This window comes from Nerophis lumbriciformis, linkage group LG07 (assembly GCF_033978685.3).
Source record: "Nerophis lumbriciformis linkage group LG07, RoL_Nlum_v2.1, whole genome shotgun sequence".
Lineage (NCBI taxonomy): Eukaryota > Metazoa > Chordata > Actinopteri > Syngnathiformes > Syngnathidae > Nerophis > Nerophis lumbriciformis.
The window spans coordinates 41,245,054-41,259,334 of NC_084554.2; the positions used below are offsets into that span (position 1 = coordinate 41,245,054).

General features: G+C 35.2%; 1 protein-coding gene and 1 long non-coding RNA gene across 3 annotated transcripts in view; one reads left to right on the forward strand and one right to left on the reverse strand.

The window, feature by feature from the left end:
• The window catches only part of LOC133609497 (uncharacterized), a 104,162-nt gene that overhangs the window by 18,978 nt on the left and 70,903 nt on the right, over nucleotides 1–14,281 (forward strand). The gene's annotated exons all lie outside the window — the stretch shown is intronic.
• Nucleotides 1–14,281, reverse strand: part of LOC133609496 (cadherin-18) — a 234,059-nt gene that overhangs the window by 9,120 nt on the left and 210,658 nt on the right. For both annotated transcript variants that reach the window (XM_061965104.2, XM_061965105.1), the window contains exon 11: nucleotides 685–936. In XM_061965104.2, the coding sequence (XP_061821088.1) occupies nucleotides 685–936 (252 nt within the window). The remainder of the gene's footprint in view (nucleotides 1–684; nucleotides 937–14,281) is intronic.

Consider the following 14,281-nt stretch of genomic DNA (forward strand, 5'->3'; position numbering starts at 1 on the left):
AATCCATACAGCAGATATGATCATCTACTTTGTACATCAACTTTAGGATTTTCCAGGCTGGACAAGTCAGGTTAAAAAAAAAAAAAAAAAAAAAAATGTTCTAATCTATTTTGGATTTTTATGAATCGATTAAGAATCGTTACAAATAAGAATCGCATTTAATTTGAAAATCTTGCTTGTGATTAGTCATTTTGTATGTAAAAAAAAAAAGACAGTTTAAATATTGTGTTGCTATTGTTAAACCGTCAATAGCACTTCCCATAAACACATTGAAACATGTACAGTTGATACATGTCATTGGTATCGGCTGATATCACTCGTGCATGATCGGTATAGGAATCGGTAGCATAAAAGTGGCTCAAACACAGAATAGCACTATGTCAGAGACAGGTAGGATAGGCCCCAGCTGACCTGTGTCCCTCAAGAGAACATAAAAAGAACGTCACCTGAGGGAGACGAGGGTTCTCTCGGAGCCGAAATAACCTTGCACTCTCGCTTCCGGTCTTTTTTTGTCCTCCTCAGCATCTCTATTCATGTCCTGCTCTCGCCGTGTCCTTCACGACCTCTTCTCTTCCTTCCCTGCGCCCTCCGGGTTTATTTAATTCAGCCTCCTTCAGTAGCCCACCTGTGTCTTTAAAAGTCCACTCAGACCCCCCCCCCCCCCCCACACACACACACACTCACCTAGCAGGATGACGATGCACAACAGGATGGCGATGAGCGCCCCCGTGCTGAGGCCCGCCGAGGACAGGAAGGCCTCGCCTTGGCACATGCGGATCTTGCCGTGGCGCTGGCAGGGGCACACGCGCAGGGTCAGGGTGCTGGTGGCGCTCAGGGACGGCTCCCCGCTGTCCCACACCACCACGGGCAGCTCGTACAGCTCCTGGGTCAGGTGGTTGAAGCGCCGCCGCCTGGCGATGATGCTGGCCGTGCTGTCTGCAACGACAACACCACGATACGTTGAGTCGGCAATTATCGCCCTTTATTTACCCAAATATTGTACAACCGGGGGGGTCTAAACCTTTTTCCACTGGGGGCCGCACAGTGGAAAATCAAAGCATGCAGTGGCCAATTTGATAGTTTTCATTTTATATACAATATTTAGATTCATTTGTTTAACCTTTTAAAGATCTCAATCATAAAAATGTAAAAAATAACCATACAATAATATTTTTTTTTATTATTATTCAATCTCTAGATTGCGGTGTTCAAACATTTCCCAAAGCATGCAAGGGCTATTTTAATGTTCTTTATTTACAAAACCAATGCAGTTTATCAATTTTTTTAAACGATTAGTCTCAATCATAACAATGTTGAAAATGTTTAGTTTTTATTATTATTCAATCTCTAGATCGGGGGTGTCCAAACTTTTTCCCAAGCATGCGGGGCCATTTTGAAATATTTTATTTTGTAAAAAAAAAATATAAATCTCTAAAACAATAATTTGTGTCATCTTTGAGTTACAAGTGACACAACATATTATAGTTAGTTTTAAAAGTTCACCTTTGTTTTGTTACATTAAGTATTTTTATTTTTATTTATTTTTTTTACATTTTTACTAGTTTTTTTGTTTGATTTTATTTTGACAATATGCTGCGGGCCAACAAAATATGAGCTGCGGTCCACAAATGGCCCCTAGGCCACACTCCAGATTTTTCTCTAGACTTCAGTTTTATCAGTCGATATTCAAAAGTAAAAACTTTTTTTTTATGTTTCATGCACTTTTTTTCAGAGAAAACCTTGTTTTTAATGGCAAAAACACAAAATAATCAATATATCCCCCTCAAAAAATATTTGATCTGAAGTAATTGGAGCCTTAAATGGGTCAAAAGTTCACAACATTGATTTTGATTTGTTATTATTTTTAAACAATGATAGTTTAAAAACAATTTTTTTTTTTTTTTTTAATACTTTCTACGCCTAAATCTCAAGATCAACTTTAAAACTATCTGTTGATTATAAATTTTTTTTTAATATATATATTTGTTTGTTTAATGCCCTTGATTTTTATGGCAAAAACACAAAATATGCAATATTTTCCCCCAAAAAAGTTCAAAAAGTGGAATATTTGATGTGAAGTAATTGGAGCCTTAAGTTAGTCAGTAATTCATAACAATATTGATTTTTTTTGAGCAATTACAGTTTAAAAAAAATCCAATCCCACTAAAATTAATGAGGATTTAAAAGGAGCCCCACTCATAAAAGTGGTAAAATTCTTTATTTGTATTTGTCTTATTTTCAGCATTTAAGTCTCTATCTAGATCAGGGGTCCCCAAACTTTTTGACCAGGAGGCCGTATTGGGCCAGGGGCTGGGCTATATATATATATATATATATATATATATATATATATATATATATATATATATATATATATATATATATATATATATATATATATATATATATATATATATATATATATATATATATATATGTATATGTATATATATATATATATATATATATGTATATGTATATATATATATATATATATATATGTATATGTGTGTGTATATATATATATGTGTGTGTGTGTATATATAAATATGTGTGTATATATATATATATGTGTATATATATATATATATATATGTGTATATATATATATATATGTATGTATGTATGTATATATATGTGTATATATATATATATATGTATATATATATATATATATGTATGTATGTATGTATGTATATATATATATGTATGTATGTATGTATGTATATATATATATATGTAAATGTATATATATATATATGTATGTATACACACACATATATATGTATGTATGTAATCTATCTCATTTCAGATTAGACAAACTGCCTTTTCTGAACAAAAAAAAGTCATATAGATTTTAAAAAACTGTGCACACGGAGTCCATTTTACGTTTCCCCAATGATTTTCGTGCACTGATTAACTGAAAGAGCGACACTGCGGCATGAGCGTGATGATGTCACGTTATCGATGGGAAAATGCATTTTTAGACAATATAATTTGCCTAAGCGGCTAGGATACCCTGAGATTAACAAGCGGTAGAAAATGGATTGATGGATGGGCTAGAAAGGACAGATTTAGAAAATAATAATAAAAAATAAAAAATTTTTTTTTTTTTACTCGGGACTACCAGGACTACTCGGGCCATAGTTTGAGGACCGCTGATCTAGATCAGCTTCAGATAACTTTGCCGATTATAAATTTTTATGGGGTTTTATTTGTTTGTTTTATGCCTTTTTTGTCAAATAATTTTTTTTTTATGTATAAATTTTCCCCAAAATATTTCAAAGTGAAATACCGTATTTTTCGGACTATAAGTCGCAGTTTTTTTCATAGTTTGGCCGGGGGTGCGACTTATACTCAGGAGCGCCTTATGTGTGAAATTATTAACACATTACCGTAAAATATCAAATAATATTATTTAGCTCATTCCCGTAAGAGACTAGACGTATAAGATTTCATGGGATTTAGCGATTAGGAGTGACAGATTGTTTGGTAAACGTATAGCATGTTCTATATGTTATAGTTATTTGAATGACTCTTACCATAATATGTTACGTTAACATACCAGGCACGTTCTCAGTTGGTTATTTACCTTGAGTACCTTGAAGGTAGAAAAGCGCTATACAAGTACAACCCATTTATTATATTTAATTATTTATGCCTCATATAACGTACACTTATTCAGCCTGTTCACTATTCTTTATTTATTTTAAATTGCCTTTCAAATGTCTATTCTTGGTGTTGGGTTTTATCAAATGAATTTCCCCAAAAAAGCGACTTATACTCCAGTGCGACTTATATATGTTTTTTTTCTTCTTTATTATGCATTTTCAGCCGGTGCGACTTATACTCCGGTGCGACTTATAGTCCGAAATATACGGTATTAGATGTGAGGTAATTGGAGCCTTGAATAGGTCAATAATTCATGACACCATTGATTTTCATTCATTATTATTTTTTGAGCAAGGACACATGTATGTGTTATTAGAGTCAACTTTGCAAATTTGTCTCATTCCACTTTTTATGTTTTTTTTTTTTTAATAGTATTTTTAGAATATGCCGTAAGAAACATTTGCTGCAGGCAGCACTTTGGACACCTCTGCTGTATAACAACTTAATTTTTTTAAATTTCATCATAATTTGGACTGCATGAGAAAGTGCAAAGGAACATTCCTGCCTCCTATGCACAGAAAATAAATAAGATGGTCTACCTTAATGAAAAAAACCCCCAAAAAAACCACGATTATAATTTTATGATATGTCGAACCGGCACGGGATATAAACGTCTCCATGATAACAACTTTCATGTTAATGTTGAATATGCAGGACAGCAAGAGCACATATTCCCCTCCCCCTCCTCCCCGGCCCCCCATCCCCATCCTCCCTCACTGCCACTGCTGTGACACATGGCCTCCCTCTGCAATCTGGGCTCCATCTTTGAATAATTATAATGACGGACAGTCGGAATGACAACGCACACTTCAAGCTTTATTACATCGGACTGGCCGTATCACCGAATCAGCACGCAGGCTTGGTTGTGTGTGTGTGTGCGTGTGTGTGTGTGTGTGTGCGAAGCATCCTCTCCGCGCCGACCACAGCATGGCAGCACACTTCAATTAGGACATGCTAATTCCACATTGCACCGCCTGCACGGCGCAGGTCTTGATTATCGCCACGGCGTGACGGCCTCAGCCTGTACGGTGTGGGTGGACCACGCGTGCAGGTAAAAAGGCTCGGAGGCGAAGTCCGCTCCCACGTCTCGTTAAAACCGCCGCTTCCTGCCTCACATGCTGCATCGTTACATCATCAGCGGACACCAAGTTCGTCCCCACTTGGGACAAAAGTGACACGAAAAATGTATGATCTTGTTTGGTCTATTTTAAAACCTTCTCCAGGCTTCACTACACGTCTTATTGTAAAGCACACAGCTCTGCTAACTACCCCTCAGACAGCCACAGTTGATAGAGATGTACGTTTGAACATTTTTCTCAGCATGATGCTGCTGCAGCGGTTGTGTACTGCATTGTGTTTGAACCCAGGTCACCAGCATGAGAGGCGAGGGCGCTGACTACCGAGCTAAAAGCCCGGGCTATGAACCCGATAGCTCATGAAGTTTGTCAGGGAGGGAGGTTGAGCAACATACACATGCCGACATAGCCTCCATTACACTAGCATGTAGCCCACATGCTTACTTTTGCGCCTAGAACAATCCGGAATGTTCTTTTCCTCTCTGTTCCGGAGGACACGAAGTCCACAGTTTCCAAAAACAATTTGAAATGCGGACTCGTCAGACCACAACACATTTCCACTTTGCATCAGTCCACCTTATATGAGCTCAGGCCCAGCGAAGCCGGCAGCGTTTCTGGGTGTTGTTGATAAACGGCTTTGGCTTTACATAGTTGAGTTTTAAATTGCACTTACGGATGTAGCGACGAACCGTATTTACTGACAGTGGTTTTCTAAAGTGTTCCTGAGCCCATACAGTGATATCCTTTACACATTGATGTTGGTTCTTGATGAAGTACCGCCTGAGGGATCCAAGACCACAGGCATTCAACGTTACGTGCAGTTATTTCTCCAGATTCTCTGAACCTTTTGATGATATTACAGACCTTATATGGTGAAGTCCCTAAATTTCTTGCAATAGCTCGTTGAGAAATGTTGTTTTTAAACTGTTGGACAATTTGCTCACACATTTGTTCACAAAGTGGTGACCCTCGCCCCATCCTTGTTTGTGAATGACTGAGCATTTCATGGAAGCTGCGTTTATACCCAATCATGGCGCCCACCTGTTCCCAATTAGCCTGTTCACCTGTGGCGATGTTCCAAATAAGTGTTTGATGAGCATTCCTTAACTTGTTCAGTCTTTTTTGCCACTTGTGCCAGCTTTTTTGAAACATGTTGCAGGCATTTAATTCCAAATGAGCTAATATTTGCAAAAAAAATAACATTTTCCAGTTTGAACGTTAAATATATTTTCTTTGCAGTCTTTTCAATTGAATAAAAGTTGAAAAGGATTTGCAAATCATTGTATTCTGTTTTTATTTACCATTTACACAACGTGCCAACTTCACTGGTTCAACTTCAACTTCAACGTGATACAAAAAGAGCTGAAAAAATGTGATTGTCTTCAATTGCTCCGTCTGCACTTGTTTTTTTTACAACTTGGGGCGGAAAACAGTGCAGAAGTGAAGTATTTTGCATAAGCAGATGTGCTCACAGACCCTTTCAGAGACAATATCTTGTTGTGGTTTTTCTACTTTGGCCTTGAATGCATTGGAATTCAATGTGGAATCCGAAAAATGTCCGTTGAGATATTTGCCAATATTCTGTGTTTTTAGTTCGGTGCAGCATTTCCTTTTCCCATTCATATACAGCAGTTCTAATTGAGTCTGCGTCCCAGATTTTCCTTCTGGTCCTTTCGTATTTTTTTGTCAGTGTGGATGTGAAATGGTCTTGAATTCTATTTGTGATGGATTTTGAAATTTCTTTAGAATCCTAAATTTGACTTATTGAAACCTGCAGAGATCCCAAATAAACGACGTACATTCAAGTAAAACATTCAACATTAAGTTAATTCAAATCATTTACTGTGATTAATCAAAATTACTTAAAATACATTTAATTAATACAAATTCAAAAAGTGTGATACATTTAATCAAAAATTCAACCAGCGAACGTTAAAAAAAATGTTTTAAGTAGGGTTCGCTACACAGTTTGGCACTAATAACAAAGCATAAAAAATATATATATACACAGCACAGGCCAAAAGTTTGGACAAACCTTTTCATTTCAATGCGTTTTTTTTTTTTTTTCATGACTATTTATTGTAGATTGTCACTGAACGCATCAAAACTATGACACCTGTGACGTGAAAACCCTTTCAGGTGACTACCTCTTGAAGCTCATCGAGAGAATGCCAAGAGTGTGCAAAGCAGTAATCACAGCAAAGGGTGGCTATTTTGAAGAAACTAGAATATAAAACATGTTTTCAGTTATTTCACCTTTTTTTTTTGTTAAGTACATAACTCCACATGTGTTCATTCATAGTTTTGATGCCTTCAGCGACGATCTACAATGTAAATAGTTATGAAAATAAAGAAAACGCATTGAATGAGGAGAAGGTGTGTCCAAACTTTTGGCCTGTACTGTATATATCATGGATGGCACCATTTGTCGCGGTTTACCTGACACATGAAACGTGCCAAATCGGGTGGATCCACTATCCACTTTAGTCGACAGAAGGTATAGAGTGTTGAATATCTTAAAAGGTGTTTTTTGGCAATTCCAACTTTGACCACAGCGTCAGTCGCCATGTCGAGTGGCGCTTTCAGTCATTTTCAGCAGTCAGCATTGCAAAATGATTACTGTATCTACTGTAACTCAAAATATATGTATGTTAGTTGCAATGTACGTTTTTTGGTTGTTTTTTTTATCACTTATTGAGATTCCTTGATTTTCCTCCAACACCTTCCTTTCTTATACACAGTAAGTGAACTTAATTTAAACATATAACATTTAATGTGTCAACTAATTATCAGTAGACGACACGAGGAATGGGTGAGATTAATTATAAACTTTGCGTCTTCCTACAGTACTACTTTTCAGATATGTTGAATTTCTCCAGCGCATGGTGTTACTTAATGTAACATGTCTGAAATAAATACATCATAAGCATAGATCAGAGGTGTCAAACTCATTTTAGATCGGGGGTCGCATGGAGAAAAATCTACTCCCAAGTGGGCCGGGCTGGTAAAATCACGGCACGATAACTTAAAAATAAAGACAACTTCAGATTGTTTTCTTTGTTTAAAAATAGAACAAGCACATTCTGAAAATGTACAAATCATAATGTTGTTTGTTTGTTTTTACACTTACATGTTGCGGTTAATAGTATTTATTCTACCCTTATTTGTTGTTATATGTACTTTCTGAATACATTATGTGATAATGTTCATCAGTCAACTCATTGGTGTTAATTTCCAATCTATCATGATAAAAAAATAAAATTACAGAATGTTATTTATGTAGTTTGCTCGTTTTCCTTTATTTATTTATTTATTTTTTTTTTTTACATATGTAGCATCATCTACATACATACAAAGAATTGCTTTTGCGACATCTAGTGGACACATTTAGAACAGCAGTTTCTTTCATTCAAAAATGTCAGCTCATTTTTATACTTGGCAAACTCATCCCGCGGGCCGGATAAAACCTGGCCGTACGTTTGACACCCCTGAGTTAACATAATTTGCGATTACATGAGTACATTTTTTTTTTTATCCCAAAATAGAAATACATAATACATTTAGTAAGAAAAGTTACAGTTAGCATCAAGGCTTGCAATTGGGGGTTAAATCGCCAACATGATTCCCGAGTGCGGCCACCGCTGCTGCTCACTGCTCCCTTCACCTCCCAGGGGGTGGAACAAGGGGATGGGTCAAATGCAGAGAGTAATTTCACAACACTTAGTGTGTGTGTGTGTGTGTGTGTGTGTGTGTGTGTGTGTGTGACTATTAGTGGTACTTTAACTTTAACTTTACTTTATTGATGCATATTATTCCCAGGCTTTGGAGGGGCCAAATAAAATTAAGTGGCGGGCCACATCTGGCCCCCGGGCCTTGAGTTTGACACATGTGGCATAAATAAACAGCTGTAATGTTATGTTATCAAGCTAACACAAAGCTAACAATGTCATCATCAAAATATTCATATTGATGGTTTTTGGCCACCATGCTTTGATAGAAGTAGTTTGTATTTTTGGGCAACTCGCGATTCCGATTCAATTCGATTCTTAGGGGTAACGATTCGATTAAGAATCCTTTTTTTTAATTTTTTTTATAACAGTGGGTACCAGTTCTATAATTAACTGGACAGGACAAATAAAAAAATAAAAAATAATAATAATTAAAATAATTTTTTTTTATCAATTAACAATCGTTACAAAAACTGAATGGACATAATTTATTTGTTCAAAAGTTGCTAACATTTGCATATTGTGTATTCATAAAAGTATTTCTTTATTAATTCAATTATTTATTTATGGTAGTGCTGCTGAATAATTATTTGTTGACCAATTTAATCACACTTTTTGAATGATGATTAGTTGTGATTAATCACAGTAAATTACTTGCTTGCATAATTTCAAATTACTTTTTTTTTTTTAAACGCAACATTTTATTTAAGTCTTACTTAAATGCATGTTATTTATTTGCTTAAACCTTGCTAACATTTTCATCTTGTAGATAGTTGTCATATTCATGTTTTTTGGCCACCTTTGGCCTTGATAGAAGTAGTTTGTATATTTATTAGGGCTGTGAATCTTTGGGCAACTCAGGATTCAGATTCAGATTCAATTCGATTCTTGGGGGTAACGATTTGATTCACAATCGATTCTCGACTTTTTTTTTAATAGCATTGGGTACCAGTTTTATGATTAACTTGACAGTACAAAGTTTCTCATTGTATCCCATTGTTGAGTTTTTTCTTGCCCTGATGTGGGATCTGAGCCGAGGATGTCGTTGTGGCTTGTGCAGCCCTTTGAGACACTCGTGATTTAGGGCAACATAAGTCAACTTTGATTGATTGATTGATTGATTAATCACAGTAAAAGACTTGCTTGAATAATTTAAATTAACTTTTAAACGATTTAAACGATTCCGATTCAATTCGATTCTTGGGGGTAACAATTTGATTCAAGGTCAAGGTTCAACTTTATTGTCCCCGCGGGACAATAAAGTTGAACCTTGACTTGACCAAAATCCTTGACTTTTTTTTTAATAACATTGGGTACCAGTTCTATGATTAACCGGACAGGACAAATTAAAAAATATATATATTAATAATAATTCAAATGAATGTTAGCTTTTTTTTTTTATCGATTGAACATTTCTGGGATTTTTTTCAGTTCAGCCAGTGCAGAATCCTATTAAAAGCACGTGGTCATGTTATTTCTTTACGTGGTGTACACAGCACATGTCTCTGAAAATACTGGATATGGAACAGGGGGGGGGGCTTATGATGTGTCAGTGCGGACTCTCTGGCCAGAGAAGAATAAAACAAGTGAACTCCCAGGACACGTTTGCTTCACTGAGAGAGCTCACTGAAGTGGATGGAGCACAACCCCCCCACCCCCACATCCCACCGGATGTGCTGTAGCAGACATTAGTGCACTGGAGGAACATGACATTTTGTGGGTATAAATAGACTCGCTAACCAGTGCATCAACTACTTGAGAAATGTCTGCGTGAAAGCAGAATTTTTGTATTGGATCTGATGACAATATTATGAATTCTTCTGTAACTCTAGTAGCTGCTGTGTATCCTCATGAGGAGTGTTTGTGTGAGGGTTGCTTGGTGCAGCAGACCAAAAACAGGAGGATATATATCACGCTGCAAAAAATCAGTGTTCAAAAACAAGAAAAAAAAAATACAGAAAATTAGGAGTATTTTACTTGAACTAAGGAAAATTATCTGCCAATAGAACAAGAAAATTTGGCTTGTCAAGACTTTCCAAAACAAGTCAAATTAGCTAACCTCAATGAACCCAAAAATACTTTAAAATAAGTATATTCTCAGTTGTGCAGCCCTTTGAGACACTTGTGATTTAGGGCTGTATAAATAAACATTGATTGATTGATTGACTAATAACAAGTGCACTTTTCTTGATAGAAAAAAAAATTAGACCTTTTTTGTCAATATGTTGAAAAATATTATTTCAATTAAAGGGGAACACTATCACAATTTCAGAAGGGTTGAAACCATTAAAAATCAGTTCCAAGTGGCTTATTTTATTTTTCGAAGTTTTTTTCAAAATTTTACCCATCACGCAATATCCCTAAAAAAAGCTTCAAAGTGCCTGATTTTAACCATCGTTATATACACCCGTCCATTTTCCTGTGACGTCACATAGTGATGCCAATACAAACAAACATGGCGGATAGAACAGCAAGGTATAGCGACATTAGCTGGGATTCAGACTCGGATTTCAGCGGCTTAAGCGATTCAACAGATTACGCATGTATTGAAACGGATGGTTGTAGTGTGGAGGCAGGTAGCAAAAACGAAATTGAAGAAGAAACTGAAGCTATTGAGCCATATCGGTTTGAACCGTATGCAAGCGAAACCGACGAAAACGACACGACAGCCAGCGACACGGACAAATTCGGCGATCGCCTTCTAACCAATGATTGGTATGTGTTTGTTTGGCATTAAAGGAAACTAACAACTATGAACTAGGTTTACAGCATATGAAATACATTTGGCAACAACATGCACTTTGAGAGTGCAGACAGCCCAGTTTTCATCAATTAATATAGTCTGTAGACATACCCTCATCCGCTCTCTTTTCCTGAAAGCTGATCTGTCCAGTCCAGTTGGAAATGCATCTGCTTTGAGTGTCGCAGGATATCCACACATTCTTGCCATCTCTGTCGTAGCATAGCTTTCGTCGGTAAAGTGTGCGGAACAAATGTCCATTTTCTTGCCACTTTCGCATCTTTGGGCCACTGGTGCAACTTGAATCCGTCCCTGTTCGTGTTGTTACACCCTCCGACAACACACCGACGAGGCATGATGTCTCCAAGGTACGGAAAACAGTCGAAAAAACGGAAAATAACAGAGCTGATTTGACTCGGTGTTTGTAATGTGTTTGAGAAAATGGCGGATTGCTTCCCGATGTGACGTCACGTGATGCCATCGCTCCGAGAGCGAATAATAGAAAGGCGTTTAATTCGCCAAAATTCACCCATTTAGAGTTTGGAAATCGGTTAAAAAAATATATGGTCTTTTTTCTGCAACATCAGGGTATATATTGACGCTTACATAGGTCTGGTGATAATGTTCCCCTTTAAGTAAATGCTAGTGCCATTATCTTGACATAATGATATGCGCCCGGCATTACATTTCTTGAAACCAGCAAACTTACACTAAAAACTAGTTTATTTTTCTTAATGGAAAGGTAACCGCTTGTTACTCTCGGGGTCTACTAGCCGCTCAGGCAAATCATATTGTCTAAAAATGCATTTTTCCATCGATAACATGACATCATCGCGCCAAGTGCGTGCTCTTTCAGTCAATTAGTGCGCGAGGAATATATATATATATATATATATATGTATATATATATATATATATATATATATATATATATATATATATATATATATATATATATATATATATATATATATATATATATATATACACAGCCCGACCCCCAGCCAATTTTTTTTTTATTGTAATTTTGAAGAATTTACCTGAATGTGCATGAACTATTTCTGTTCAAAATAGTTTGAAATGTCACATGTTAAATGTTTAAATATTAACTGTCCGTTTACTGTACTGTGCCGACTGTACTACTATATGAGTACGTATTTTCTCTTGTTTCATTGAAAATAAAACCGCAAAGTCCATTTGGCTGTCATCTGTTTTAATTATGAGACATAATTGTGTCAAAGTCATGATTTTTTTGTTCATGCTTGAAATAAGAAATTATTACTTTGAAAAAGCAGTTTTATACTTGTGAGTGTTGATGACACAGCTTTACAACAGTTGATATTCTAGTTCCAAGCATGTTTTACTCAATATAGGTCATAAAATCTCAGCAACAACCTGTAATATCTTACTGAGATCATTTAGGACCAAAACACTTAAAACAAGTAAAACACTCTAACATAAAATCTGCTTAGTGAGAAGAACTATCTTATCAGACAGAAAATAAGCAAAAATCACCCTTATTTGAGATATTTAATCTTACTTAGATTTCAGTTTTTGCAGTGCACACACTGCAAGGGGAAATATACACAACTATATAAAGTTATACATGGTCAGAACTTTACTTAGACTGTACTTTCTACTTGTGATGTCAGATGTTGTATGTTTTAAATCAGATTAATCACACTTTTGAATTTGGATTCATCATGATTAATCACTGGTAGTTACTCGCTTGCATGATTTAAATGAACTTAATAAAAATATCCCAATATTGTAACTTTCATTGTGAAAATGTCACAGGAACATTTAAAAAAAAAAAGTGTTTTGCTTAAATGTCTTTTTTCTTTGCTTGCTAACACAGAAGAGTGCAAGGCTTTATTTTAAGATGTGTAGCAAAGCATGCATTTTTGGGGGGTTATTTTCTAAATGTATCTATCGTTTCATTAATTTATTTATTTGTCTTAGTGCTAGTAAATTATTTTTATTTTTGATCAATTTAATCATACTTTAAAAACATTGTATTAATGTTATTCATCAAAGTAAATTACTTGCTTGCATAATTTGAATTAACTTTAAAAAACGCAACATTTGATTAAAGTTTTACTTGACTGCATGTCATTTATTTGCTCGAAACTTGCTAAGATTTTTTTCTTGTAGATAGTTGGCAGCGCCTTAGGCTTTATTTTAAGATGTGTAGAGAAGCCTGCATTATATTGTTATATATATATTCATAAATGTATTTAATTATCTATTAATTTATGTATTCTTCTTTGTGCTGCTAAATAATTAATTTTGAATACATTTAATCACACTTTTTGAAAGTTGATTAATCGTGATTAATCACAGTAAATGACACACTTGGACAATTTTAAATCTACGTTAAAAAAGCCCCCATCTTTTTTAACTGTTTTACTTGAATGGACGTTTAAAACTTGCTAACGATGAAGTGGCGACTTGTCCAGGGTGTACCCCGCCTTCCGCCCGATTGTAGCTGAGATAGGCTCCAGCGCCCCCGTGACCCCAAAGGGAATAAGCGGTAGAAAATGGATGGTATTCATAAATGTATTTATTTATTTATGTTAGTGCTGCTGAATAATTATTTTTGACCGATATAGTCACACTTTGAATGTTGAATAATCGTCATTAATCACAGTAAATAATTTGCTTACATAATTTAAATTAACTTTTTTTAAAAACGCAATATTTTATTTAAGTTTTACTTGAATGCATGTCATTTATTTGCTTAAAACTTTGTAACATTTTTATCTTGTAGATAGTTGGCAGCGCCTTAGGATTTATTTTAAGATGTGTAGTGAAGCCTGCATTGTTTTGTTTATTTCAAAATGTATTTATTTTTAATTGATTTATTTGTTTGTGTTAGTGCTGCTGAAATATTATTTTAGATCATTATAATCACACTTTTTTTTTTGATTAATCGTGATTCATCACAGTAAATGACTTGCTTGCATAATTTAAATCAACTTAAAAAAAACTCTACATTTGATTAAAGTTTTACTTGAATGCATGTCATTTATTTGCTCAAAACTTGCTAACATTTTTATCTTGTA